The 27,836-nt window shown below is 43.0% G+C and overlaps 1 protein-coding gene across 1 annotated transcript in view; it reads right to left on the reverse strand.

Annotated features, from left to right (window-relative positions):
* Positions 1-27,836, reverse strand: part of LOC126519834 (intraflagellar transport protein 56-like) — a 160,914-nt gene that overhangs the window by 99,954 nt on the left and 33,124 nt on the right. The window contains 1 exon segment of the mRNA XM_072285704.1: positions 22,618-22,630. Within this exon segment, the coding sequence (XP_072141805.1) occupies positions 22,618-22,630 (13 nt within the window).

Genomic DNA, 27,836 nt, shown 5'->3' on the forward strand with positions numbered 1-27,836 from the left:
AAGGCACATTTACGTTCATCTTAATAAAATGAATGTCTGCACGAAGGAATAGCAAATGTTCTTCTTTTTTCTAGAAGGTTACATTCTGGAATAAAGTTTGCTATTACTTCGTGCAGACGTTCATTCTATTCAGATGAACGTAAATGTGCCTTACGTGGACAACACGTGAGCCGCATAAGGGCACGTATAACAAGAGTGCGTGAGCAAATAATGTCGTGAAACCGTCGGCATGCAAGCACGCTCCAGCACACCAGGCTTGCAGCACCCCTCTGGCACTGCAGAGAACCGCAGTCCCATTATAGGCAGCCAGAAGCAGTAAGCATACGCTCAAAACACTCTCTCTCTCGTGATGTACCACAATGCAACACCTTGCTTCCACGAGCAGTGCTGCATGTACTGGCGGCCACGCTCTCACAGTGTCGTGTTTCAATCCGTGAGCACTGTACATATCTAGATAATTCAATGCCTGAAAAGAGCCTTTCTTTATACAGGTGCAAAAAAGAAATACAACTTGTGGAATATCGGTTAATATACATTACATATTGATCGATTCTCATTTTATAAAAGGACAACTAGAAGTAAATGATACAATAAACAAAAACAGCAATAGAAACCTAGCTAGTCTGCAAAAGCTCAGGACACACCATGCAATGTCGCATAGAAACGAAGTAGCAATACAGCAGTGTAAGGCACTGGGAAAAAACAGCATTACAACAGTTTGTAGAAAGCATACCATGACAGACACACTTCACTAACGACAGCTTTCACATGTCATTACTCGCACACAATAACAGTGAAAAATACATAATAAAATAAACAGTCCAATGGTTTGTGCAAAGTGTCCTACTATAGACACTTTGCAAACAATGTCAGCAGACATGACTACTGTTCAATTTTGAAGCATGTTGATGACCAGATGCAAAATAAAAATAAATAAAAATGCCACATCAGTGATTGAGAAAGGGGGAAAAATTAATTATACCCTCACTTTACTTAAGCTTGCGGCCAGACCAACAAGCCCCAATTCAAAGCTATCAATAAGGTAGAAAAACTCAAATTTATGACCAGAGCACGTGCACGTAACAAAGCAGCTCCCTTCTCAGCAGCAGTCTACAAGACTTGGCACAGAACCATTGCAATTAGATTCCTAGAAGAACATGGATGTGCAGATGCCAAAAGGAGGACATGCTTGCCTCTAGAGCCACCAACATCAATAGTATACTGGGCACAGTTTTCAAGCAATCCATGGCTGCATGGTGAAATAGAAAAGATTCCTTAGAACTAGAAAGGGCGGCTAAACTTTGGCCATGCTAAAGAACTGAACGACTGAGCATTGCACATAGCGCTAGCCAATAGCCATGACAGCCTGCCTGCTTGCCACTGCCAGTCAACATAAACAAACTAATTCACCCACAATGACAGAAAACAGCACCCCTGACAGATAAGTGGCCAACATGCATGCAGCATCAGCGGAGAACATTCCTAACAAAAGCTGAAAACGCTTTTGCAGCTTTTAGTCTGTGGTGCTCTCCCAATTTTTGTTACATGGGAAAAATAAAGGCAATTTTCAATTTTCATGTCGCGATGGTAACCTTTTCACCATGTCCAAAATAAATATATGCTTCGATTACACCACTCAGCAATAAAAGCTAAGAGTAATCAGACGCCTAATAGTTTGCTTTCTATTTTTTTGTGCAGCTTCACTTCACTTAATCTACGTGCCTGTAATGCCCACAATGGGCAAGAACAAACAGATTGCCACATATAAAAATTGTATCTGCTGCAAAAAATATGTGTGCAGGAACAAACGTAAGAGATTGTCCTCATTTATCACAAGATGGTTCCTTGCGCTTTAGTTTCACATGGAAGCAGTATTACAAGCTAGCCTAGCAAAAAGTCAATATGAAGTGCTACACAAACAAAAGTATTGCTGTCATTTGCATCTACAGCTTCTAGACCATTCATGACAGGAGCTTCTGTGCAAACATTCTGGCAATGTCATTCTTGTCTACGACCTCCAGAGCAAAGTTAGCATAGAGGGTAAAAACTTAGTCACAGTCGTCTTGAACAACTCGTGATCACTGGGGCCTGAATACTTAAGACTTAATGCTGTCGCAGCACTTCAGCACCATTTTTGTCAATATCACACACCAAAGCTTATGATGCCGCATTGATAGCAAAATGGCATCTAACAGCAAGAACAATTAGAAATCTAAGCTTTCAAATCCGGTACACAGTCGACGGCGACTCCATTACATGTTGAAACCCAAGCACATTAACCTTGCGACTTGTTGACAATGTGCAAAACAAGAACATTAATAAATTTTTCGTTTTTTTTTGCATGTGGCACACGACTGGGGCTCTCGGCCAATGCAGCTAGTTCTTTGTATAAAAGCAAGCCACTGAAATTCTACAGCAAAGTAAGGGGCTCTTGAATGCAAAACAACAAATTTGCTATGACAGGCTAATGTGTACTTTTACTGCGAGGGATATGCCCGTGCTTTACTTCACAGACAGCAGTCACTGCTTTATTCCTATATCCTTTATCCCAAGCCACTGTTTTAGTAAGGCAAACAGGTTTTGTCACATTTTAAGACTTCCAGAAGTGCATACACTGCCATTGCGATTTTTCTGCATAGGTGCTTCGACATGGCTCATAGGTGCTTCGACAGAGAGAGTGCTGCAAGCCTGGATTGAAATAAGAGGGGGCACAGAAACTATACAAAAGACTATGGCGTAAATTATGCAGAATGAAGTCCCCACTGCTCTCTCAGTTCAAACATTGCTAGTGTTGATGCACGCCAAGAGAGTTCATACGATTAACTACTGCAGGCATGAATACTTTCAGCTAGCTGTACACATTTCGTAAACTCGCCATTTCACTACAAAGGATTCCTTTAGAAGATCAGTAGTCACTCCCTGTAGGCCTTGTACATCTACAGGTGGAATCAAAACTTCTCTACAGAGTTCCCAACATCACAGATGTAGGATCAGCTGCGTACAGTTAAGAATACACACTGTGCCTGCAAGTCATCACTGCTGTACAGGCAGTGATTTTCTGAGGGTGGTGGGTGTTGGCAGTGCATAATGTGAGGTACATCAAAAGCACAAGCACCAATGAGCATGTGCTGACAATGAAAGTATATGGAGCTTGTGTCCGCATAAATTCCCAAGACATACACGTACTTCCCATCCTTCATACTGACATAATATGAAGAGGTTTTTCGCGGAACTAAATAGTCTGCAGCATGCACGACTACTGTGCCAACCTGTGCTCGGAAGTACCTTGAAACTTCAGGCACTCTCTCAAATTTAGAAATAAACAATTCCTGCAGAGTTTCTGACATCCCTGAAATTGGCTGGGGCACACCAAGAACGCATGTCTGAAAGCATGCCTTGTATTGAATTTCCATCTTCGCTTTCGCGGATGCTATGCGAGCAGACATAGTTACTGTTCTTTCCAAGTTACGATACATCTCTCGCATAATGCACCTCTCAGCTACTTGCATTGGCACAAACTTTGCCGCAGAAATCAGACGCAATACAAAGCCATTGCCATCTTCAAAGGGAAATGTCGATGTTGCCCAAAGTGGACCAAACATGCGTGTTGACTTCGGCAAGTGTAGCAGTTGGTGGACATTAAATGTCATTGAAGATTCTCCATAAAGTCTTGACATATGAGCAACAAATCTCAGCAACAGCTCTTCTGCCTCATTTATGCCGCTTGCAGTAAGAATATCTTTAAGCAATAAAAAAACCGCTTTCGAAAGTAGAGAAAAATGGGCCAGAAAACTTTGTGCAAGCACACCTGAAAGGCATGGAATACTGTAAAATAAAAGCCAATGCCGCCATTCAGCAGCCTTCCAAAAAGAACGCTCCGAGAGTGGTCGTGGTGTTTGACCGAATGTTATTGGTGGCTTGATGCTACACAACCTCCCATCCAGCAATTTCAGCTCTCTGCCAATGTAGTAGGCAGATCCTACAGATGAAAGCCACAACTCAGTCAGCTGTTTTGTTACACCTTCTAAAACACAATGCATATAGTCTGGGGGCAAGCCCCACACAAGGTCTAGACTTTTTAGCTTCATCAAAGGAGATGGCCCCTTAATACCAGCGACTGTAGTTCTCTGGTGTACAGCTTGAAGCATCGCCTTGAAAACACCTTCATGCGTCCTTTCTGGGGCCGGCTCTGCATGGCACAAGTACTTCAGTGTTTCTGCAAATATAAGCGCACAAATGCAAAGGTCATCTCCTGAACGCATCAGAATAAGCTATGAATTACATCATATGGCAGTATCAGCAATTCAGCTTTAGTAAGTCTTCATTCACATACACTAAGAAGTATTCCTGCAAAATAAGTGACTCAGCAATCGGCCTTTGTCCATATAGCATAACAAAACCAGATAAAATATGGTGATTGCAGCTATTGCAGAGCGGGCACTGCAGAGTGTGCAGAGCATGCCACCTAAACATAACGTGATGTGGTACCACTACTACTGGTGGCAGCACAGAGCATTGCAGCAATGATGCTTTCGGCAGTACAGTGGGAAAATGATCAGCGCTGTAAATAAGAGTTAAATGAATTCTTGATGGACTCTGCAGTTAATCCACCAATGTTTAAACCCCAATGATTTTTATGTTACTATAAGTGGTTTAGCACACTAGCTCAAAAAGCCAAGCATTCAGCATAAATTTATGTGCGCTTTTTAGGCAGATAGCTACCATGCCCAAGTAATTAACCACTTATTTTTCATTTACATTTAAATCATTGAAAACATTACCTTTCAGTGCATTCCCACTTTATTTGCATACATGTGGCAGCTAAATCTGCAGTAAAGAACTGTCAAAGGAAACAACAGAGATAGACTCCAATTCAGTGGTGCAAGCTAATGTAGTGCCTTTAGGGATGAGAATATCTTCAGATGTCATGTTTGTAGCGTAGAGAAGTGCAGAGCCATGATAAAACTAAGCCAGCCCTGATGCAAAGGTTATCCCTCTTGCTAGACCGCTTGCAGATGGTAATACGAGCATGTTGCCGCAGTCAATGACATCAGACATGATAGTAACAATGCTTTGATGGCGAGGAGGTAGTGCAGTATCTTCTGCAGCAAGCAAGTGAAGTGGAGCATCATCTGCATGAAGTGAATAGGTCGCGTCGTTCATGTGGAGAATGCGTTGACCGCAGCAGATGGAGGCGGAGGCCATAGAAAGAAAATCCCATCCCAATATGAGCTGCTGGGCATACGAACTTTGCACTGCAAATTGTACGTAATGCAGAAGTCCATCGACGGATATACAAGCAATGCACATGATGGTAGGTCGAATGGCGGCCCCTTGAGCAGCGAGTAGCGTAGGTCCATCATAGGGGGTCATAACTTTCCGAAGTCGCGAACACAATTCACAGTGAATAACTGAAACACTAGCACCAGTGTCTATCAAAGCTTCTACTTGTACACCTTCTACTACAACCAATATCATCTTGCACGGACGCGATGGAGGAATTTCTGTCCTGTCGCTCGATGCAGCTTTTCCTCCAAAAGCCGGACGACGCTCTGCGAATTGAGAAGCAGGTCCAAGTGGGGACGTGGAGTGGCGAAGGGGTGATGGCGAGCAGCGTCTCGCAGGACGGTACGTCGGAGCCATCTTGGATGCTACAGTAGGCGATGGTGAGCGGCCGCGTGGTGGAGCATAAGGATGGCATTGACCATGGAGGCTCCCTAGACAATGGAAAGTAGCTTTGGGCGAAAAGTCATCCCGTTCGTATACGTCATATCCGCAACGCTCGTCTTGCTGGCGCTTGCGGCAAAAATGTGCTATGTGGCCACGATAGCCGCAGTAGTAGCGGATGGGACGAGGAGGATGCCACTGCGGATAGCTGCTTTGGTTGGATAGGTGCGCTGGTAGTCATGGAAGCCATGTGGGCCGGCGTTGGTTTTGAAGGCATCAGTGGAACGATGACTGGAGTAACTGCGACAACTTGTGCATACGTTGGCGCGGTCCAGATATTTCAGTAACTCAACTTGTTTCTAAACTTATGCTTTGATGTCATACCTATAATTGTACCCATGAATTTTGCACTGTACCATGTTTTTTTTTCTATTTTTTTTATATTCAATTTCGTTCCCAGTCATCACAGGAGGTGACCGGAAATGCTGCGCAAGAAACAAGAGTGTCACTCGGTGCTCGTGCTACTAAAATGTATCACTTTTTTTCTGCAATTTCTGCTAGATTTATTTTGACATTGCATAGCAATGGAAACAAGTATCAAGCACCAGCATATAAAGTAAAATATAAACATAAAGTAATAAAGCAAAAGAACCAATGTTCTGCTGAGCCTCAAACCTGGGTCTTTTTAGTGGGAAGCAACCATTCAACCCAACAACATAACTTATCACAGCACAACTACTGGCATTACCATCTTTTGGCTTATTTTGTTGGAAGTTTCTTCTGCATCACTCCAGCATGGCACATTGAAAAGAAAAAGTGCAATGCATGAAGGAAGAAATAAATTCATCGACAATCAGGATACTCCCTAATGCAGAATTGGAGCACAGCTTCAATTCTGCATTACATGTTTTCATTTCGCAATATATTGGCTGGCACAGACAATCAGTCTTGTGCAGCCCACTGCAAACAGAGTGAAGTATGGCGCGACTGCCTTGCTAATTTAGAGATTGCGGGAGCCAGCGTGTGTGTGACGCGTGCTTGCGAATCACAGCAGCAGCCGCCAGCAGACCTCCTAGACGACGCGCACTACTCTGGCACCGACTCGTAGCCATCATCGCTACACTACACTTTTCTTCTCATGCCTTCACCATACCCTCCTCCACAGCCTTCCTCCTCACATCTCGTTCCCTGCTGCAGTCCGTATTCACTCTTTCATTCTTCACTGCGGTCATTTGCTCAGTTACGCCAACGCTCGCCGCAGAACAAGCGCCTAAGAGCTGCACTCTGCAATGAAGATGAGCCCTTCCTGAACAGGAAGCATCTGCAACTTGCAGGGCAGTAGCTCCTCTATGCATGCCGTCTCTGATCTCCGAGCTAAGCATGCCTACGCCAACCAAAGCCACATCAGAGCGCAACCATTGAGATTTGCTCCATAAACGAGGGCAACGAGACCTAAAATTACATGCGAGTTTCACCACACTTTTTGCAATGCATCTAGAATTGTCGGCTTACCAAGACCATTGAGCTTGTGATTGCAGCAGCATAGCTTAAACTCCCGTTCCATGCACAGGCAAAAGCACTTAACTTTTCTGCTGACCTACACACTAGTCCTAAAAAGGGCTTTCAAGTACCTTCTGAAAAAAGTACCTTCTGAAAAAGATACAAACGGAAATTGGCTCAGGAATACTAATGTTCCTGTGGCTTCATAGCATGCTGTCATAATGCCATCACTGATAGGTTCAGCTGAATTGTATGTTCTGCAAGTAATAAATTTGCAAATCGTCTGGCTGAAGCCACAAATTAATCCATGGGTATCATAGCGCTATAGGACACAGAGAAGACGGCAATAGCATGAGTGCTTGTCCTGTTGTCTCACTCTAGTCTGTGTCCTATAGCGCTATGATCCCCATTAATGTATCTAACCAACTAGCCCAAAGAACCATACTTCTAAGCCACAAATAACTTGCTCATACGGAGATAAATTATGTTAAATTCCACTACCAGTTCTCTAAAGAAATGTTCTATAGAAAATGTCCTGTAAAAAACAATATATACACTGCTTTGAGAAAAACTAGTCAAAAATTGCCAAATGTGGCATAAAAACATTGCAACTATCCAGACCATTTAGTAGATGGGAACATATGCTACAAAACTTCACCCACCCAGCTTTTCCATCTATCAAGATAGATCTCCAGCTCTAGCCTCAGTGCTGGACAAATAATTACACTTTCTATTATAAATGTGTAAAGTTAAGCTTGCACTCAATTTGCCCTCCACTTGCTGGTTCATAGTACTCACCTAATATTTTTGCTTCTGTTGCCAATAAGAGTTTGACAACACCAATTCAAAGTGCTTTGTAGCTATGGGCACTAAGTACCATGCATGCACTCACCTTCTACAGCTGTGCCTCTCTCCAAACACCAACTGCAGCCAAAGTAGCCGTTGAATTGCTTCATGTTCAGAACTGCAGCTCTAGCTGGCGAATCAACACAGCAAGCAACTGCATGGACCGCTGATTTAATTCGTCTTCCACCATGGGACCATGTAAGAGTTCCAATATTGGCAAGCTCTTCAACAAATTTTCCAATGAAAAGATGCATTGGAGGGTGAACTTTTGAAAACCACAGAGCGCCAATTGCTATATTTTGCCACCGGACTTGAGCAGGAAGCTCGTTCAAAAGAATTTGAATTGGCCAAATTGAATATTTGCTCGATTCAAAAACTGGTGCACCATCTGTATTGAAGCACAGTGTCAAATCTGACCAACTCATATTAAACTGTTTCCTTATGCTTCTATACAAATCACCGTCAGTGATGTCACTGTATGTTCCTGGTATACAGCGTCGCGATGCCAGCAACTGCAAGTTTTGAAGCAGTGCACCACCAACATTCTTCAATATATCTAGCATCCGCTGCCTCATATCAAACATCAAGAAGAAACTCCCAGAATGCTTCAGGCTCTGAAGCGTCTTCTCCGTGCCACATGACTGACAAGTCACCGACACATTTTCTTCAGATTTTGAGAACTTCCCCAAATATTCATGACAAGTGTGACAAAAAAAAATGTAGCCTTATCAGTTCTTTCTTGTCTTTCCAGAGCTTTCGGAAGAAATATGTGCTTCCAGGCACTACATTGCTTCCTAACAGGGCATTTATCAAAATTAGCAGACCTCTAATTTGAGCCCATGTCAGTCCAGCACTGACAACATAAGCTAAGATGAGCAACAGTGCCTCTGCCTTTGTCGTCGACTGCGAAGGGAGCGTTTCCTTTGAGAGTTTCAAGAAGTACTGCTCAGGGGCATCATCCAAACCGAACTGTTCCGTGTCACAATCTTCTTCGGCAGCGCTGTCACCTTCGCTGTCATGTTGCACCTGTGTATGGTCGGCCTCTTCTTCGGTTTCAGAGCTGACATCCTGCATGGCAACACTGGGAGCAGGAACAGAGCATTCATCCTCGTCTCTCTCGTCTCTTTCACATGTGTTGCTGGCATAAGGCATTGGCGGTTCATCATCAAGGCAACTAGCAGCCATGTCTGGTAACATGCTTAGGTTGCCATACCGAGATGCATCTTCAGAAACACTGGCTGTCCGATGAACTGGAGAGTCCTTTGCACAAACAATAGTCGCTGCCTGCTTGTTTGGTGCATTAACCTGGAAAAAAAGGCCTTCCAGTTTTAATTAAGTGGTAATTACTTTTACTGCGTACTGGGCAGATAAATTACAGTGGAAGTGATGTGTAATAAACAGAAGTATCACAACTAATAATAAACAACACAAAGAATAAGTAATATAATTGATATCCAAAACATTAAAAAGGGTCACACAATGGAAGGCTCGCTCTGGGCTGAGGCTTCCCTTGTTCGGCCATTATTAATAATTGATATTACAATATGTGTATATTACAACATGCCTGCCATATAATCAGTTGCAAAATACTCAATTCAGGTGGTTCGTAAGGCATCTTAGAAGCAGGATATTCTAAGTGCACTGTACACAGAATCGTATGAGAACATGACACTTAATATAACCTGGATTATTTTAATTGCTGCGCTCAAGTTCATACCAACATGAGCAAAGGATGAAATTATGACAAAATAGAGAAAACATACGGCCATTGGAAGCAACACAGTGATGCTGTTTTGTTGCATCATGTGCATTAGTTTAAAATACAACTAATCCTGTTTTCCAATAATACAAATGGCTGCTGACAAATCTCAATGCCAAGGATACAGAAAGCTCCCCTAAGCTATCAAGCTAATATAATACAATTTATTATATTTTATCACAATTGTGTGCTTATTTATTTGTTAAATCAAGGAGTGCGCAAGTACTTAGAAATGCAAAGATCTGACGGCAAAGGAAAGAATCCAACGAGTTGGCACAATCCTGCAAAAGGGAATTGATGCACTGATGCACGTGAAAGAAATGTATTATATTTGAGGGCAACAATTACCTACATTGTCACATGCTCAGTTATTGCTTATGCTCATTTGCCTACACAAGCAATCGAAATCAGAGATAACTTTTGCAACTGCGTTGCCCATTCTAGATTTGTTACCTGAATATAGGGCACAGCTGCAATTCTTCTGTGGTAGTTCAACGCGTTCAAGCCCAGTCTCTTGTTTAGAGCTTGAGAAAAAGAGACGCAATTCGCTGCGGCTCAGCTACGTCGTTCTTTTAAGTGACGCATTCTCTCTTTTGACCCTGGTGGTCGTCCGATGCTCTCGCAGTTGCTTTCACCGTTCTAGACTAGAGCCTTGATCGAGCTCTGTACGAAAAACTACACAGGACGGTTTTTACTTTCTGCCTGCATCGTAAAGCGGCGCCGCGGCAATCGTCATGGGAGCCCTGGATTAGGGGCCCCGCCAACAGTCCTCGGACTAGTCAATAAAGATGTTTATATTTCTCTGCACAGAACTCGACTTTGTGCTCGGCTGCAGAACGCCACAGCCACTAAACCAAAGTGGCATGTCAAAAACTGCCTACCCCCCCCCCCCCCCAAAAAAAAAAGCACTTGTTATAATCACTGAATTATCAGTATTGCACGTACCTTGCTAGCGCTGCGTGTTTTCGCTCGCTTGGCAATGCTGCTGAGGGTCTGCTTTGGTACTTGATCAGTTGAGTTCGGTTCCAAGTACCGCCTGTAGCGGCCTCGCGCCTTCTGCGACATGCTGCGCGCAAACACTAGCAGAGAGCAGGCTGGGCCTGCGGCACGCTTATTACTGCTGCTGCAAATACTTGCGGGCAAACACAACTAAGAGCTAGCTTCACCTTCGGAATACCACAAAACTTAGTCGAAACCCCAAAAGGAGGCATGTACAAAACGAACCACGCGGCCGACTATCCAAGATTATGGAGCCATGCGTGAGCAATGGATATATATTGTGTTTTGTGAGATGGAAAACATTGATGGTCGCCACCTGGCCGCTGCTTTTTTTCTTTGCTAGTAAACATAAACTTGTTTCGCCGTCTGCCGTCAGCTGCAGAAAGCAGCGTTTCAGGGAGGGCTTCCGCGTGTGGCCCACGACAGGCGAATGCCCTCCTTGAAACGCTGCTTTCTGCATCTGACGGCAGGCGACGACACAAGTTTATGCTGGCGCAGTGACGGCAGCAGCTTGCATTCTCATATGTGCAGTATATTTGCACTTTTTTTCATCAAAACCAAACAAGTAAATGTGCGAAGTGTTATACTAAATGAATTCGATGCAAAAATGCGATCGTTCTGCAAAATTTGAGCAAGAACAGTGCAGGGATGAGCACAAAACCTTTTTGAGAACACGCGCAGCGAAATACTCAGGACCCTGTACTTAGGTTGATGCGGCCACTTATTAGCGTTTCTCTCTCTTACGCTCGTCTAGTATACCTGTGTTGAAACCAACAATCGGCACGTCGTATAAGCTCACGTCGAAATCATGCCGTCGTCGTTACGCGATGGTCGTCACCGTCGTCTTGCTGATGTCGTAATACGCACGCTCCTGTCAGACACAGAGCTATTCGTATTACACAAATATGTACCTGGTAACGCTTTGCGTAATCCCAAACGAGCCCGCTACATGCAAATGTTTCGCATAACATTGATTCCCACCGTGCGTGGGATGAACCAGCCCGATTCAGCACACTTGTGGATATCAGTGTAATTATCCACACTATACCGAAATTATAAGTCATCCTTTATAGTTCTTTTACATGACTTTTGATCTGCGTTCTGTAGATTATACGATGTTGGCGGAAATCCCAGAAGTCGAGATACATGTACAGGGTGCTCTAAACGCTTTTCACCACTTTTGCCGATCATCATAAGTTGCAGCACTCTAATACATACATATAACTACAGCGCTGCACTCTCGTATAATCAATTCTTCCCAACACAAGTTCCATCATTAATGAAATAGGGGGAGTCGGTACCGTCACAGCAGCATATGCATTGCTATATCTCGCTGTATAAACAGCTTCCTGAATGTCCACTTGTATAAGTCGTAGGACATATACCTCCGTATCACACATAAGTATTCGCATGTTTTGTACAAACACTCAAGCATGAAGCACTATGCATTATTGCTCTTGGCTTGCAAGAACTAAGCTTGGTTCATATTTTGAAATGTTAGTTGTTCGCTCTAGAATATTGAATAGCTCTTAAATATTGAACCCTTTTCAAAAAATAAACCAATTGTCAGTAGCGTTTCCTCGTCGTCGTGTCGTCTTTTCACCGTGTGTTCGTCCTTTTTAGCGCAACCATCAGTTTTAAAGAATCGCTGTAGAAGCTTGTGCATGACCATATATGGAAAAGTTACAGATTAACAACCGTCAAAACCCCGAAGCTAGACTAGCCCGTGCGCTATAACAACAACCGCGGGAGTGGGAATTAAGCCAGGGTTTTTTCGGGAGGACAACGAACTAGAAGACCGCAATATTAATTAAGGAAATTAAAAAAAAATTAAGAAAGAACGCAGGAACAAGAAAGAAAGGAAGGGAAGCAGGAAGAAAAGATGTGTTTGAGGATGGTAACTGGGCGCATCCAACGCAGCGTAGGTCGACAGTCAATCGTGCTTCAAGCGCCGCACGCTTCACAATTAAAATATTTCGAGGATTCACGATCGAAACACCATGTAGCTTACCAAAAGTGAAATAATGCAGAAAAGAGCAATCAAGTTGTGACTGCAAATGTGTGCCAAGCATAAAAGTTGTCTTCACTTTTGTGTCCAGCTGCATCAGTGTACACGTGCAGCGCCACCCGCCGTGGTTGTTCAGTGGCTATGGTGTTAGGCTGCTGAGCACGAGGTCGCGGGATCGAATCCCGGCCACGGCGGCCGCATTTCGATGGGGACGAAATGCGAAAACACCCGTGTACTTAGATTTAGGTGCACGTTAAAGAACACCAGGTGGTCAAAATTTCCGGAGTCCTCCACTACGGCGTGCCTCATCATCAGAAAGTGGTTTTGGCACGTAAAACCCCGTAATTAATTAAAATAATTAAACGTGCAGCGCCCTAAAAAGTGTTCACTGCCAACTTTCAAAGGAGTAATTTCACGACGTGGCAAATGCACTTCCACAGAATAATTGCATTTTCCCTATTATTATTAGCTATTGTCGCTGTTGTCAATTGAGATAAACTTAAATGTATAAGAAAATCATGGGATATATACAATGCCATATATACAGAGTGACCCGTTATGCAATATGATAAGAATACCGAATTTAGAAAAAAAAAATTCATCTCGCTTTTATTACACCCACTCACCTTGACGTTTTAATCTATCTTCCATGTAATTCTCGGAAACTTCCCGTTCGTTGTGCAAAATTAACTTTTGACGCAGATGTAACGAAAGTCTGCATTAAAAAAGAAAGATTAAAAAAGTGCAGCCAACATTTCCTAACCTTATAACGGCATCATGGTGGCTCATTTAGTGGGGACACCTGTTTCACATTATTTAGCACGCGTTTTGAATGAAAAGGCTCTATTGTGCGTCCCGCAAACAGCTACACTAGCACGAAAGCAGTGTGGCACTTTCGTATGTTCGCGCCTTAGATCACATGCCATTGGGTAATGTCGTCAATAGGACGTCACATCTCAAGCACGTGGTATAACGTGAACACGTGGATCTGACAAGTGCTACTCTCTCAGTGTGACAGTTCGCTTGCTTCGCCCGTGCCTCCTAGCTTGCCACCAGTGATCTAAGCTGCGTGACGATGTTTGCGTTCGTGCAATACGAATTCGATGGCAAGACGGCTGTCGTCAAGCACTGCGCCATAAGCGACTTCAAGCCCAAGAACGTTGCCGATTTCCAGCCAACCAAATGTTACAGCGTTTACTGGCCCGGAGACGACAACACCGACGGCGACTTCTATGAAGCGCGAATCCTGCATCTCACTGGTAAGTGACACGTCAAGCTCCATTCGTACCCTTTCGTAGTGATGTCATGGATCGAAGAGCGTGCGTTGTGTATAGGCAGCGGCCGTAGTGACATAACTTAAGTCGGGAAGCAGCTTATCTAGACCTTTTCACACAATGTGTGTTACGCCTCGAAAGTGGCGGTAGCATTACCTGTATGTGCACTCACTTCGAGTCTTTAATTTTCAATATACGCTATCGCACAATGATTGCACCATGAGCATTTCATGTAGGCGTGCTTCAAAACGACTGTAGAGTCTCCAAAAAGCGGCGTCTTTCCTTGGATTGTAACGGCGTTGTCGTGCTTGCAGGAACATTATGCAAGTAGGCCTTGTAGGATATTTGTTGACTCAGACTCGTCCTGTGTCCTCCCTTGTCCGTGTTTTTCGGCGCTGTTTTAAATATGAAGGATATTTGTGTCTGCGTGTGTTTGGGTTGCATCCCACAACGTTATATTATCTGCAGAATCGATGGAGGAGATGCAGGCCTACATGGAGAAGCGCCCCAGGAAGGTTTTGGTGGATTTGCCAAAAGGGCGAAAAAGGAGCAAAGAAAAGGTAATAATGCCTTGTTGATAATTGCATTTGCTGCATGCAAGGCAGAAGGCTAGAGCAATTAATATTATGTGCTGAACTGCCTTACGTCTTCGAAAAGTAATGACAGTTATGTCCAACCTGCACGGAAGTCAATGTGATTGCATCACACATACTACAGCGAAAAGAATGGTAAAAAAATTTTAGGAACACCTGCAAGCATTCCGCGTGTTAATTAGTGATAGTGGAATAAGTCAGTAAGTGATGCACCACCATTCACTTAAACCAAGCACTTTCCACCTTCATAACACTCTGTAGATGTACTGCAAGTCAATTTCAAAAGCTTCACATCGCCTCTAAGACAACAGTGTGCTGATAAGGCAAAAGCAGATAGTTGGGCAAGTTTGCATGGTGACAAAAGAAACAGCTAGAAGAGACAAATGCGATGAAAGCGAGAGGGTGGAGTGCCCACTCTGAACTTATGTGACGTCTGCAGGAGAAAGAACAGAATGCAAACACAATTTTATTCTTAATAATGTTTTAGTTACTGTGGCAGCTGAGATCAGAAATTTTTTCTTGGTAGGTCACTGTACAAAGCCTTCACAGAATAATTTTACTATGTAAACTGCAAGCCTTTTTGTAATTGAAGCCTTATATATAGCATTGTGCATGCATGACATACTCCATATTACCAAATAGTTGTCTAAATAGTAAAAAAGGTTTCATGTTCTAGTTCATGCAAGTTCTCCCACATAAGCTGCTGCATGCACAGGTATATCAAAAGCAAAAGCAGTGATTCAAATCTCAGGGCATCTATTGTGCCTTATTGAACTGCAGGTGGAGCAGTCCCAAAAAAAGTTAAGGACTGAAGTACGCCAGAGGTCGGAGCTGCAGCTGGCGGACGAAGTCCTGCAGGATGACGAGTCTGACTTTGTCCCGAGGAGTGCTTATGCAGCTTTACAGCTGCAGCTGCAAGCTGTGCAAAATGAGCTGGACAGCTTGCGCGCCCAGTTCACTGAAAATGCTCAAGTAGTCTCCTCGGCGCAGCAGGTTCCTGAGGATCAAGGCAGTGCCTTGCCAAGAGGCACTTGCATATGTGCCGAGGAGCACTACAAGGAGCTGAATGAAGAAGTGCGGCAGCTTCGTGCCAGGAACATGGAGCTGCAAAAGACACTCTGTTACAAGCTTTTTCAAAGTGGTGAGTGTTTTCATTTCTTGAATTTTGGATCATTACTGTACTGTTGGGAAATTCGCACGCCAAGTATGAAGTTGATCCCATAAAAATGTTTAGGGCCCCATGTGACATACAGTGTAAACAAATGCAGGATATTTCATATTTCTGGTTTAGTTAAGGCTATTGGTTCCTGTCTGTGTTGCCTGGTTCACTTCAGTTATATTTTCCCTGTATTATTGTTTTTCGTGCTTTACTGGTTGCAGCTGTCTGGTGGCATATCATCCTGAGGAAGGTCAGTCTGCCATGTGCTCATGATTGAGTGTATTAGAAAAGGCCTATCGACTAGGCCACTTGACTTGGTAAAGCCTGGTGTTTGGTGCGAAGTAGAATGGGCAGCTCAGGATTGCAGACATGGCTTAGAAATGAATATTTACATATGGAGTTTGGCAGCAGTACATGACATTGCACCAACTTTACTGCTTTCAAGACTGGACCATGCTTTAAAGTGTAAAATAATGCATTTTAGGTGGAAATTAGTCATGACATACTCTGCCATTGGTAGTTTTGCACTCATTTGATTTTTCTATGAAATATTCTTTCCATTGTGACATTCCTGAAAAATACTTTTAAAAAAAGGCAGGCTTGAGCAATTTGGAGGACTTTCATTGTGCATAGAGTGACCCGGGGGGAGATATTCTGTAAGTGTCCACCTATTGGACACGTCCATTTCTTCTGCTGCTGAAGTTCTGATTGGCCACGGGTCGCCTGTCTCCTTCTGATGCATAGCCCAGCCCAGCCAACCAGAACTTCAACAGCAGACAAAACGGACATGTCCACTAAGTGGACACTTAGAGAATAGCCCCCCCAGCAGTATTGTCAAACCTCAATGTAAACCTAGTGCTTACTCCTAAGGGAAAGTTGGAACGCAGGAATTGTAATTGATATTCGGGACAGTCCTGCAAATTCTAGGAACCTTTGTGAACCTAGCATTGTTACTGCCATCTGATCATGCTAATGCAGCAAGAAGCACTGAAGCAATGTTTGGAATTTTGGTTAAGTGGAAACACGTAGGAAATGCTTGAGATCCTTTTGCTATGTGATCAACAAAAGTCGGACCAGAGCTCTTATCCATTCTTGAAGCATCGTCTCCAGCCTGAGACATCTGTTGTTTGAATGCTGTTAATGACTCGTGGAAGTTTATGTATGTGGCTTCAAAATGCATAGGAACAGAAAAATCATTTTTCTCGGTAACCACGGCTTCAAGTTTGATTAGGTTTACTGCATTTAATAAGAAACGTTTGTCTAGGGACTGCAGCAAGGGTATTTTTATTAGGCCATCAATTTTTCATATGAATTGTTAAAAATTGCAGAAATTCAGAAAATGAGAATATCAAGCTTACAACTTTGTAACTCGACAACAAAAAAAAACATTTCACAATTCTGTGAATTTCACCTTATGACATATAAATGGGACAAGGTTGATGTATTCTGTGCCTTTAATTTATGGGTTGGACTTTTGCAGAACCCCTGTAAACATTTAACCAATTCATATAGGCTGTAAAATCTTAATAAATTTGTCTGATTTAGATGGCTCTAATGGATGAAGTTTACAGAACTGTGATGTCTGCTTTTGGTGCTGAGTTATGGATTTGTAAAGTTCGTGCTTCTGTTGTTGGAAATATTTTTCACATTATATTCCTAAATCAAAATTTCTTAATCATTAGAATTTAACTCTCTTAAGTGCAGCGAATTTTATTAAAATTGGTCGAGCAGATGTTTTATGAAAACGCATTTGCATTTTGCATTATTTCAATAAAGAACTTGGTGTTGGCCACAAGTTAAAGTTTCTTCTTACGACTTAATCTTTCTGTGAACCTCTTGTTTAGAGTGCTAGATAGATGAACAATACAGAGCACAATGGTAAAGCGATATGCCTTCTACAAAGAAGCTAAATGCAGCCAATTTGTGGTATAGCTGTGAAATTTGGTGCATCTGCTATGCACATGTTGCACCAGCCATGCTCTGTACACAGAAGTCGAGCTTGTTGGCATTTGCAGAGATCATTGCCTTTTCAAGGCTAATTTGTTTCATTGTTTGTTCCCCAAGTGAAAATCTGAATGAAAGGAAAAGTACAAATTGTTTTCTTCAGTTTTCTTGGTGTCTCATAAAGGGAATTGCAAGTGGTTGTGAAAATATATCAACTAGAGCTGGTGCCTTTGCAGAGAAAAAGCATGCAGATGAACTGCAATATATAAGTGCCTCAGTTAAGAATGTACTTTTCAAAGCATTGCACTTACACCAAAAAGGCACTGTAGGGGCAAATTTGTTTGAATTATGAAGTATTCATATTTTCTGGCCAGAAACTTTGCCTCCATGAAACAAACTATGCTAAGATAAAAAGTGAAATTGTTTTGAGCTTTAAAGGGAAGCTGAAGAGTCTGTCGAATTCAATAAGACACTCATATACGGTTGCGGGAACCTTATAAACCATGTAGGTAAAATTTTGTTGTTTTTTTTTCAATTAGGAGCGACGTAATCGTCGGTTAAAATTGCGCTGTAGCTCCGCTCCCCGTCGTATGCCGCACGCTGCTGCTGACGATGCGAGCGGAGACCGGAAGCCGCGGTGTTGTGACAACACTAGTGTTCTGTCCCTTCGCAGCCTCCGCAACCGTGCCTGACCGTGCTTGTTTGTGCATGCGTGCCATCGTAATCTGCTTCGATCGACCCTGCATTCCTTTGTTGGTGCGTCTGCGTGTATGTAGAGTGGTAGTCAACGTGCGCAGCATCAACTGAAGTGGTGGGCCGATCATGCCGGCTTTCTGTGCAGCCTACGGTTGCACGAACACCAGCGGCCGCGACGATGTTGTCTTCCAAATGCCATCAAAGACTACCAAAGAAGCATTTGCACTCATGAACACATGCAAAGAACTAGTATCAAATTACCAAGTGCACCTTAGCTTGATACATACGTATACGGCCAGCCCTGCAATTCGGCCTGCGCAGTTGCTGCATATGGCCACACAATGAGAGAGGACTACTTGCCACTAGCAGGCTTTCTAAACGCAGCGCGAAAAGATCGGAGCAACGAAAACAAAGACGGCACGAGTGCGGACTGACTGATGATAACTGGTGTTGGAAGGCTTTATGAATACACGAACTCGCCCAAACCTGGATTTTGATTTACTGCGAGCTCCTTCGTGTTAGCACGCTGAACGGAAGGTGCATGTTTATCTCCCGCCCTTGATGCAGGTTTCGTTGCAAAGCGCCGCTAATTTTCTATTTGCACGTGTGTTGTAAAACAGCCTGCATGCAGCTACCATAACGCAGTGCAAATGTAGAGTTTGCATGTGCTGGAAAGCCGGCGCACGCCAGGACGCTACACTCCCCCCTTCTCTCGCGCACAGCGAGAAACCGACCGTCTCACGTAGCCGACGCAATTCGCCGCCTTTACGACTTCGGTTACGAGTAGTGTGCGGATGGCGCACAGATGAAGGTCACTACACGTACTGCATGAACCGGGAAGCTTTTCACGCGTTTAAACCGTCTTTGTAGATTGCCGACAGCTTTGGACAGCGCACAAATGCCGACGATCGCATCCCCGCTTACGTTCCACGAGGAGGCATGCAGGAACACAACACTACAGTTGTTTGACCGGAAACGAGCTCACTAGATCGGCGAAAGATCGGCGCGATCACTAGATCGCTTTGCAAAAAACATACTCACCAAAGAGCATTTCCAACACGAGGAGATCCCAAGACTTCGCTTTCGTTCGCTTCGAAAGCACTGCTCGCACCAGCATCGTTTGCTTCTTAGAGAGGCCGGCTCTTTGCAATCGGCTCGTACATGTAGGGAGTAACGCCGAACTCCTCAGAAAAACGCAGTCTCTCTAAATTTTCCATTACCATCTCAGAAAAACAGCACCAAACTACCTGGCACCGCGCTTCATGTGTAGCGGCAGCGGTCAGTTCGGACGAACACTAGTGTTGACGTCACGAGGCGCCCGACCACTCACAGGCGGAAACGAGACGCGCGAGCTCGGCGTGTCCGCTGCTGCACTTTTCGTCGAAATAAAATATATTTGCGCTTTCTTTCGCTCAATTTCGATACGATATTCGAATTCGGAGGGTTGAAAACTATTATGTACAGATGTTCACTCATTTTTTCTGGAAAACCTTTCAGCTTCCCTTTAATGCTCATTGCTACAAATGCTAGAAATGTTTGTGTTACCACCGCTTCAGTGTAAGAACTTCTAATGTGTTTTGACACTGTTGTGCAAGCACAGTCAGTGTTATTGGAGATTATTGCTCTGCAGACATCTGTTATTTCCTTGACTCATATCAACACTGCTTAAACAAAGAAACATAAGGGATCAACTGTGCTTCCCAAACACAAAAGTTGCAGTAGGAGAAATGTTTGTGTTCATTACTAGCATTGGCGAAACGACAAGCAGGAACAGCTGGCAGCATCTGTTGCTATGTTGTCTTAGTTTTCTACTCCATTCTCTGTTTTTGACTTGTGCTTTCTTGTCAATGGGCTAATTAAACATTATATGTCTTTGTGGAGTACATACTATTTCATATAGAAGTTATCATTTGTCATTTACTGGTGCCAGTCATGATAAGTTATGACATTCAGGTGCTGGTAAATTGTTGACATCTCAGATGCCTCCTTCAAAAACCTTTCAGAAAGCAGAGTTGTCTATGCCACATCGTTCGATGTGTCAGTACGGGCGCAGCCGGACCCTGTCACCCCTTCGAACATTGGAGGCAAGTTCTATCTTCTGCTGTGTGATCTAGTTTAATCTTCATTAGAAGCACTATTTTGTTTTCCGCAGTAAAGTGTATTGAAAAAAGAACAAAGAATGACTCAAGAAAGCATTTTTTTTCTGTATTTGATGTAGCATAAGGGCCATTATGTATCATCATATTGGACTATAACATTCCAACTGGAGTGCTTGTATAGCATGCAATGATTACATTTTCAAAGCATCATTCAGCCTTATTTTATATCCTGTGCATATGTACTGTTAAAGAGACCGTGAAAAATTTTGTATAGAACTTGGGAAATGAGCTTGAAGTTAATATAGTCTATTTCATAAATACCTCACATTCAAAGAGTGCTTCAATGCATTCAGTAGAAGTGGACTTATTGGCATTCAAATTCACCGTTAATCCCCTTCGTATTCCTTGTGCTCCTTCAATGCCATGCACTGCAAAGGCTATGCCAAGTGCACTTGTGCTCAGCGAGCTGCAGTGAGCTCAGCTAGTGGGCTCATTGCAGTACCCTGGGGCAGCCGCAGTATCTACGCTATGTAGCAGACGCAGCAACATGTAACTGTAATGCATATATGCAGCATTTGCTGCATGTACAACACTGGCTGGAATGTGCACTTGTGCTCATGTTCTCCAATCTGGCTGTGCAATGTGGTGTGGACCAGCTTTGTCCTGAAACAGCTTGACCGAATAATAGTACCACATCGAACTTGTGCATTCTTAATTGAGCACTATCAATAGCTCAGTAGGAAGCGATGTCTGCCAAGGCATCTAGCGAGGAGCGGCCAGGAGTGAGCACGCGCTGGCAAACGTACGTGGGGTCTGACCCTAAGTTTAATATGGTTCAAGGCTAGTTCAATATTCAAAACAAATTGAGAGTAATGGGTTTCTTCATCAAAACTAATAGCTGGGTAGTTGGTGTGGTTTCATTTTAACAAAAACCTGTATGTGAAAGGTGCGGACGAGCAAAGAAACAAGAGTTGCAAAACAGTCCCGTGTTTGTTGTTTCTTTGCTTGTCCCTGTCTTTTTCACGCTGGTTTTTTGTGAAGATGAAAGTAATGAGACTCGGCGGCTACGACACTGATAAGCGGTGTGGCCAAAGTTTAATTCTTATGCCGCGCAAGAGCAAAGGATACCGTAAAAACCGGACTATAGGTTGGACCGGAATGTAGGTCGATTCCCCAACTAACGAATTCTAAAAATGAAAAAAATCTTTTTCAATGGCAAAAGTACCGAAAGGACACCCTTACCTTGAAAAAAATGCAACTCATGCACAATAGGGACAGTATTTATTTCAATGCTGCTCGCATGTGCACCCGGTCAATTTTTAACAGTATCGCGCGACCATCGACCCGTGTGCTTGTCAGCACCGTATTAACGGTGCTGAGCGGCGAAACAAACGAGACATGCGCATGTGTACACGTGCGCTTACTTTCGCTATTTCACCGCTCTGTGCCGTGATGACAAGGTGCTGACAAACATGCGGGTCGATGGTCGCGCGATACTGTTAAAAATTGGCCGGGTGTACAGTACACAGAAGGGCACAAAGTGCGCAAGCGCTACTACAAACCAGAGCAACGCCTTTGATCAGAGTCGTCCAAACTAGAGTCGGATGACGAGTGCTTCTCGCTGCCCAGTCCAGAGATGCGCGCAATCTCTACCGCTTTCAAACGGATGCATTCGGCAGTCACAGGCAGCGATCTTAAACGCAGCTCCCGGACGAACTCCGCAACCTTGTCTTCCAGTTCTGTGGTCGGCCCACGAAATGACGTTTTCTGTTGGTTTGCTGCTACTGCCTCCGCCAGTACCGAATGCTCTTTTCGGATACTCCAAATTCGTTCTGTGCCGCGAGGTCGCCGTGGGCTTCCACGCACCTTGTCGACTTTTTCTTGAAGGCGACGATGAATTGCCGTCGGCTTCCGCTCATATTGAAACAAAATGTGAAAAAGCAGCCTTTAACCAATATAACTTTGTAACAATGTAAACGCAAGTTGGCGGTGCCACAATGTCGCCACGCCGTGCTGCTGCTCATGGCCATGGCGAAGGTGGCTCTTTACTTCATCCGTCCATTGTTGCAAGACTTTCGTAGTTTTTCTGCCAATGTCCGGTATAAAAGACGAGGGTTGACTTTTCGCAATGGTTTTTTGAAAAAAGTTCGACTTATATTCCGGTTTTTACGGTAGTTGACTTATTTCCGAAGTACGTAATTCTTATGGAAATTCGAAAGCATATTTTTGCTAACTTCAATTTCTATTAAACTGTGTTAATAAATATATACAGGAACATTAGAAACAGGTGCACTGATCTAAGCATCCTTCTTGTTATTGGCCAACAGCAGCCTCATATGGGAATGTGCTATATGACGAAATATGGCACCCGAAAAGAGTGAGAAGGCTTCTGTTGAAAAGAGAGTGTTTCAGAAAAAGGTGAATTCATGGTCTGCTTATGAGCTCCACATGCACAACACAACTGAGCTCCAGTGTGCATGAATGCAAAACTTGACTGACGTTTATAGCAGTGTATCCTTTCTGCAGACTTTTTTCACCAAGCCGAAGGGGTGGTTCAGGAGCCCTTTAAAGCAAAAAGATGGTTTTTATCCCCAAAGAATTTTGTTGCGTTACAGAGAAATTGCTGGTGTGCAGGATTCATATTAAGGCTGTACTTGCAACTTACTGAAGCACCTCTTATTGAAACTGATGATATGGATCCAGCATAATGTGCAGCCTTGCACTCACATACACAGCATTCCAAGGTAAAGCGTCAGTAAATTTAATAACACTATGCTAGCTATACAAATTGTTCTTGCACAGGCACTTCAGCACTTTTGCCGAGCCTATATTTGCAAGAGTCTGGAGATGCACAATTAATGAAAATTCGTTGATTATATTTTTTTGTCACATTCGTTGTGTACATTTACATTGGAAATTTGAAGACGGTCATATTTGAGGACAACTACATTTTGTTTGGTTCTTATAAAGTACTTCTGTTCCGTTATATTCATAATAAAATTTGGCTCTCTCTGTGCGAATTTCACATTTAAAGGAGAGGGAGGAGTCGAAACAAGGCAAACCCATCATGTGACATAGCATATTGCGTATATCATGCCAGTGTAAAAGCCAGGCAAAGCTGATAACAGCTGTGCTCCTGCTCCCAGAATGCAAAAGAGGTTTTTGCATCAAGCTACATCATATGCAGTCTTTTCCCTATCTATTAAGATTATCTCTGCCCCTGAAGGTAAGATTTGCACACTGAGTATGAAATTGATATCCGGGAACACCAGTGCTTTAGTAGAATCAAAGTGAAGTTGCCTTCACATACAATTGCCTTGAAATTTCTAACATAAGTATATAACACAGTTGCAAAATAAAAAAAGTTTCCAAACTTTCGTTACCTATGTATTGGTTTGCTGAAATTGTGTCTGCTGTGAACCACACAAACCACTTCTGCAAACATTTATGTAGGTTGCATAAGGTATTTATTAATCTGCACTTTATCTTCGCAAGCACTGTAATGTTAAATGCAATAAAGGCACTTGCTTTGTGATCACTTTAGTAATGATGTCGCATTGCAGGAATGTATTTGTAATAACAGTCTTTGTTCCTATATGGTCTTTCAGCAGTTTGTGTTTTGATATTCTAGGGTCCACAACCCGTGTTGTGCCAGCACCAAGGGTGCACTGTCAGACGGGTAAGTCATTGTCTAATAATACAGGTGATTTGCATTATACAGTACTCATCCTGTTATGTTGTGTTCACTGAAGCCGTGCATGCCCAGCACACTGATGGTGCCTAAGCTACTGTAGAAGGTTTTTTTTTCCCACGGCCGTCTAATTTCTTGACGTAGCTCACAAGTATTCCCTTTCTGTAGGACGTGCAAGACTCCCACTTCAGAGGCCCACCGTCCCAGAGGAGTTGGCCCAGAGAGGTAAGTAACGTCCATGTTTTAGCTTGGAGCTTACATTGTATTATGCAATGCTAAAGTGGTAGGTCAACATGGCAGACCAAACAGGCAGCTGTTTCCTACTTTTTTTCCAACTTTTGTTTGTCACAGTCTCAACTGGTGCACATTTATTCTTTTTTGTGCATCCGTTACTGTTCTGCTCTTGTGTAAGGTTACTTGATTTTCCTGACTGCGAGCACAAAGGAAGAATCCGAGTGGGAGGCAGTTGAGGAAGGAGGAATGAGGGGCACATGCTATTTGCAGCAAGTTTGCACTGTAGTGTGCTATATGTTAGTTTTCAGTGGTTACTTTTCCTTCCCTGGAGGAACACATATAGTACTTGCAATTCGGGGCACTTGAAAGAACTGCAGATGCCAACCTGCCAACTCTGCTTAATGTTCTATAAAGGACAGCTGCCATGCACAACTTCAATTTTGTATAGCCTTGTACACGTGATGCTCAGGTTGTGTGTTTTTCTTCCATTGGTGGCAAGTTTTTCGACTTTCATTTCCTTCTTTTTTGAGGAGATGAATATAATAACAAACGCTTCCCCTTTATTTTAACTTTGCTTTTCCGTTCTAAATTTCATAAGTTATCTATATACTTTCTTCGTAGGGCTTTTACTAAGATGCAGAAGGGTTGAAATTCGGGCCAATTGGTACATAGTTGAAGGAAAAATAACACTCACAAAACACAAAGGACAAGAAGAGAGGTTCACACCACAACGGCTGGACTATCAACTGAGCTTTATTATAAATGGCGTAGTCCCAGCAAGGCCAGCAGAGCATGCACAGCAACAGCATCACTAATCACAGAGCATGAAAAGTCAAGTTATCGCATCTGTCGTGACCGAACTAAAAAGGCTAATTCTTTTTCAAGTAAGCGCACCGAGGTCGTACTAATGACGGCTGCATTAGTACAACCTCAGTGCGCTTAATTGAAAAAGAATTAGCCTTTTTAGGTCGGTCACGACAGATGCGATAACTTGACTTTTCATGCTCTGTGATTAGTGATGCTGTTGCTGTGCAAGCTCTGCTGGCCTTGCTGGGACTACGCCATTTCTAATAAAGCTCAGTTGATAGTCCAGCCGTTGTGGTGTGAACCTCTCTTCTTGTCCTTTGTGTTTTGGGACTGTTATTTTCCTTCAACTAAGATCGAGCTGCATGGTTTAGTTGTACTGTACAAAATATAAATATCAGGAATATATTTCACATAAACAGTAGTGATGAAGCTATGGCTGAAAATGCAGCATTCTCTTGTGTGAAAAGAAAACTACAGTGCAGTACATATTCTTTTTACATTTATACCTGTAATGGTGCTAGCTGTTTCTGAAATAAGCTTGGCAGCATATGCCACGTCATGTTACAGCTTAGCACAACAGCAGCACCATTGCCAAACCTGAAGGAAACTGTTGGCAGTGTGAAACACTAATGCACTTGTGCATTGATGTTTTGCATGCTTTATGATGTTTGTAAGAGGTGCTTGCTTATTTAAAGTGCAGCGATATCACTTTCTATGGACTCTTTCACTTTTGCAAGTCAAACCATAATTGATCATGGCGGAAACATCTAATGACCTTGTAATTAGAAACATCTGTGAGGTACACCAAGAAAGTGCTTGAAGTTTCCCATATTCAGTGCCTAACTTTCCCAGCTAAGAAAGTAAATATAGTAGAGGTAGCTTAGTGTCAATAGGCAAGTAAAAGCCATCAAGAAATTCTGTGATATGTTTAATATCAGGTGAGTAGAGAAACTAAGGAAAATAGGCAACCATCAGCTAAATGGCGGGTGTGTGTAGTCGTTGAATATAAGTGCAGTAATTATGCGAATATTTTTATTCCTCAGAATCTGCAACTGTCCAAAAGGATGCTGCTGCTGCTGCTGCTGTTGCTTCAGAACCTGAGATTCCTCAGAACTACGATGCTGCAGCATCAAATTTTAACAGCTTAGAAGAGTTGGGTGAGGAATATTTATATGTTAAATGATTTGTTTCTACTAGATCTGTCTTCTGGCGTATGTGGCATTGTCAACATATTTGTTAGGGCAAGTTTTACAAACAGTGTGAACTTGTAGAAGGGAGTTGCAAGGTGTTTATCAAGATTTATTGGTGGCTTAGGTTCATACAGGGAAGCAAAGGATAAGAGGTACTAAGATAAATATTCACATTCATTTATTCTCCTAGAAAGCTGGAATTCAAATTCTTTATGTGTTTTGTAGGTTTTGCACTCACTTAAGTTGATTAGTGCGGAGATATGGGCTTATTGGTATGTGATCATGAAGTTTTTTTGGTGTAGTGCAATTAGTACATGGATGTAGAGGAAGAACAAGGCTGACCGTTTGTGGGTTCTTTTCTTTATCTGTGCACTAGTTGCACTACACCAAAAAAGCACTCATGCAACTAACTGCTAGCTTTTTGAAAAAAGGTTCTAAGCAGCTTTCATGTACGTTACATGCTTCCAGTAGCATATTCATGTGTATGAGGTGCTAGCAATATTACAATCCATGCTGCCATGCATTGGTCTTGTGTTTGGCTTAGCTTTACTATGTTTGCTTATCTAAGCACTGTTACAGAGATGCTTGTGCATAAAGCAGTTGGCATATGGCTCTTGAATGAATAACCTAATTTTTAACCAGTATGAAATAAAGAAGCCACTGCTTTTCAAGCATGGTTCATGGGAACTCATTTTTTCTGGGATGTAATTGAGGTAATTTTCATGTACTTTGCCTGTATTTTACAGAGCTCTCACACTCAGTAGTGGTGAATCTGCTGCATCCTTCTGTCACAGGTGCTTGCGAGTAGGTGTTTTCACTGCCAGCCTTCTAAAAAAAATAAGTAAATAGCACTGGAAGCAGCTGATTTGATAGAGATCATAATGTGACTGAGTCATGCATTCATTCTTCTGAAGATGCAGCCACCACAGCAATCTCTCCACAATTTAAATCTGTTTGAATGAGTGAGACAGTCATTAGAGTATGCATCAAACTTTTGTTGTACATGCAGGCTGTGGAGTGAAAGGAGATGAAAATTTGTGGCATGTTTACAGCCTGGTGGATTTTTTTAAAGCCTTAAAGGAGTACTCACACAAAAATTTTCTATCCTGCTTTTTCTGGTGCAATAAGTAGCTAATGACCCAGTCATCACGGCACGAAGCATCATTGGCTTCAGAGCGCGACAGGCAATTATTTGGAGTCTTGTCTGTAGTGACCAGTCCAATTTTTGGTTTCAGAGAGCTGCAAGATAGGACAAACAAGGAATGTAAAAACAGTTGGACACGTGATCGGAAAAAACTGTGACGTGCTCGCGGGCGTGCGAGATTCGTGATGCTAGTTGGTCTGCTACGCCTGCACATGCTTTGCGATGT

The sequence above is a fragment of the Dermacentor andersoni genome, unplaced genomic scaffold (genome assembly GCF_023375885.2).
Source record: "Dermacentor andersoni unplaced genomic scaffold, qqDerAnde1_hic_scaffold ctg00000039.1, whole genome shotgun sequence".
In the NCBI taxonomy this organism is placed as follows: Eukaryota; Metazoa; Arthropoda; class Arachnida; order Ixodida; family Ixodidae; genus Dermacentor; species Dermacentor andersoni.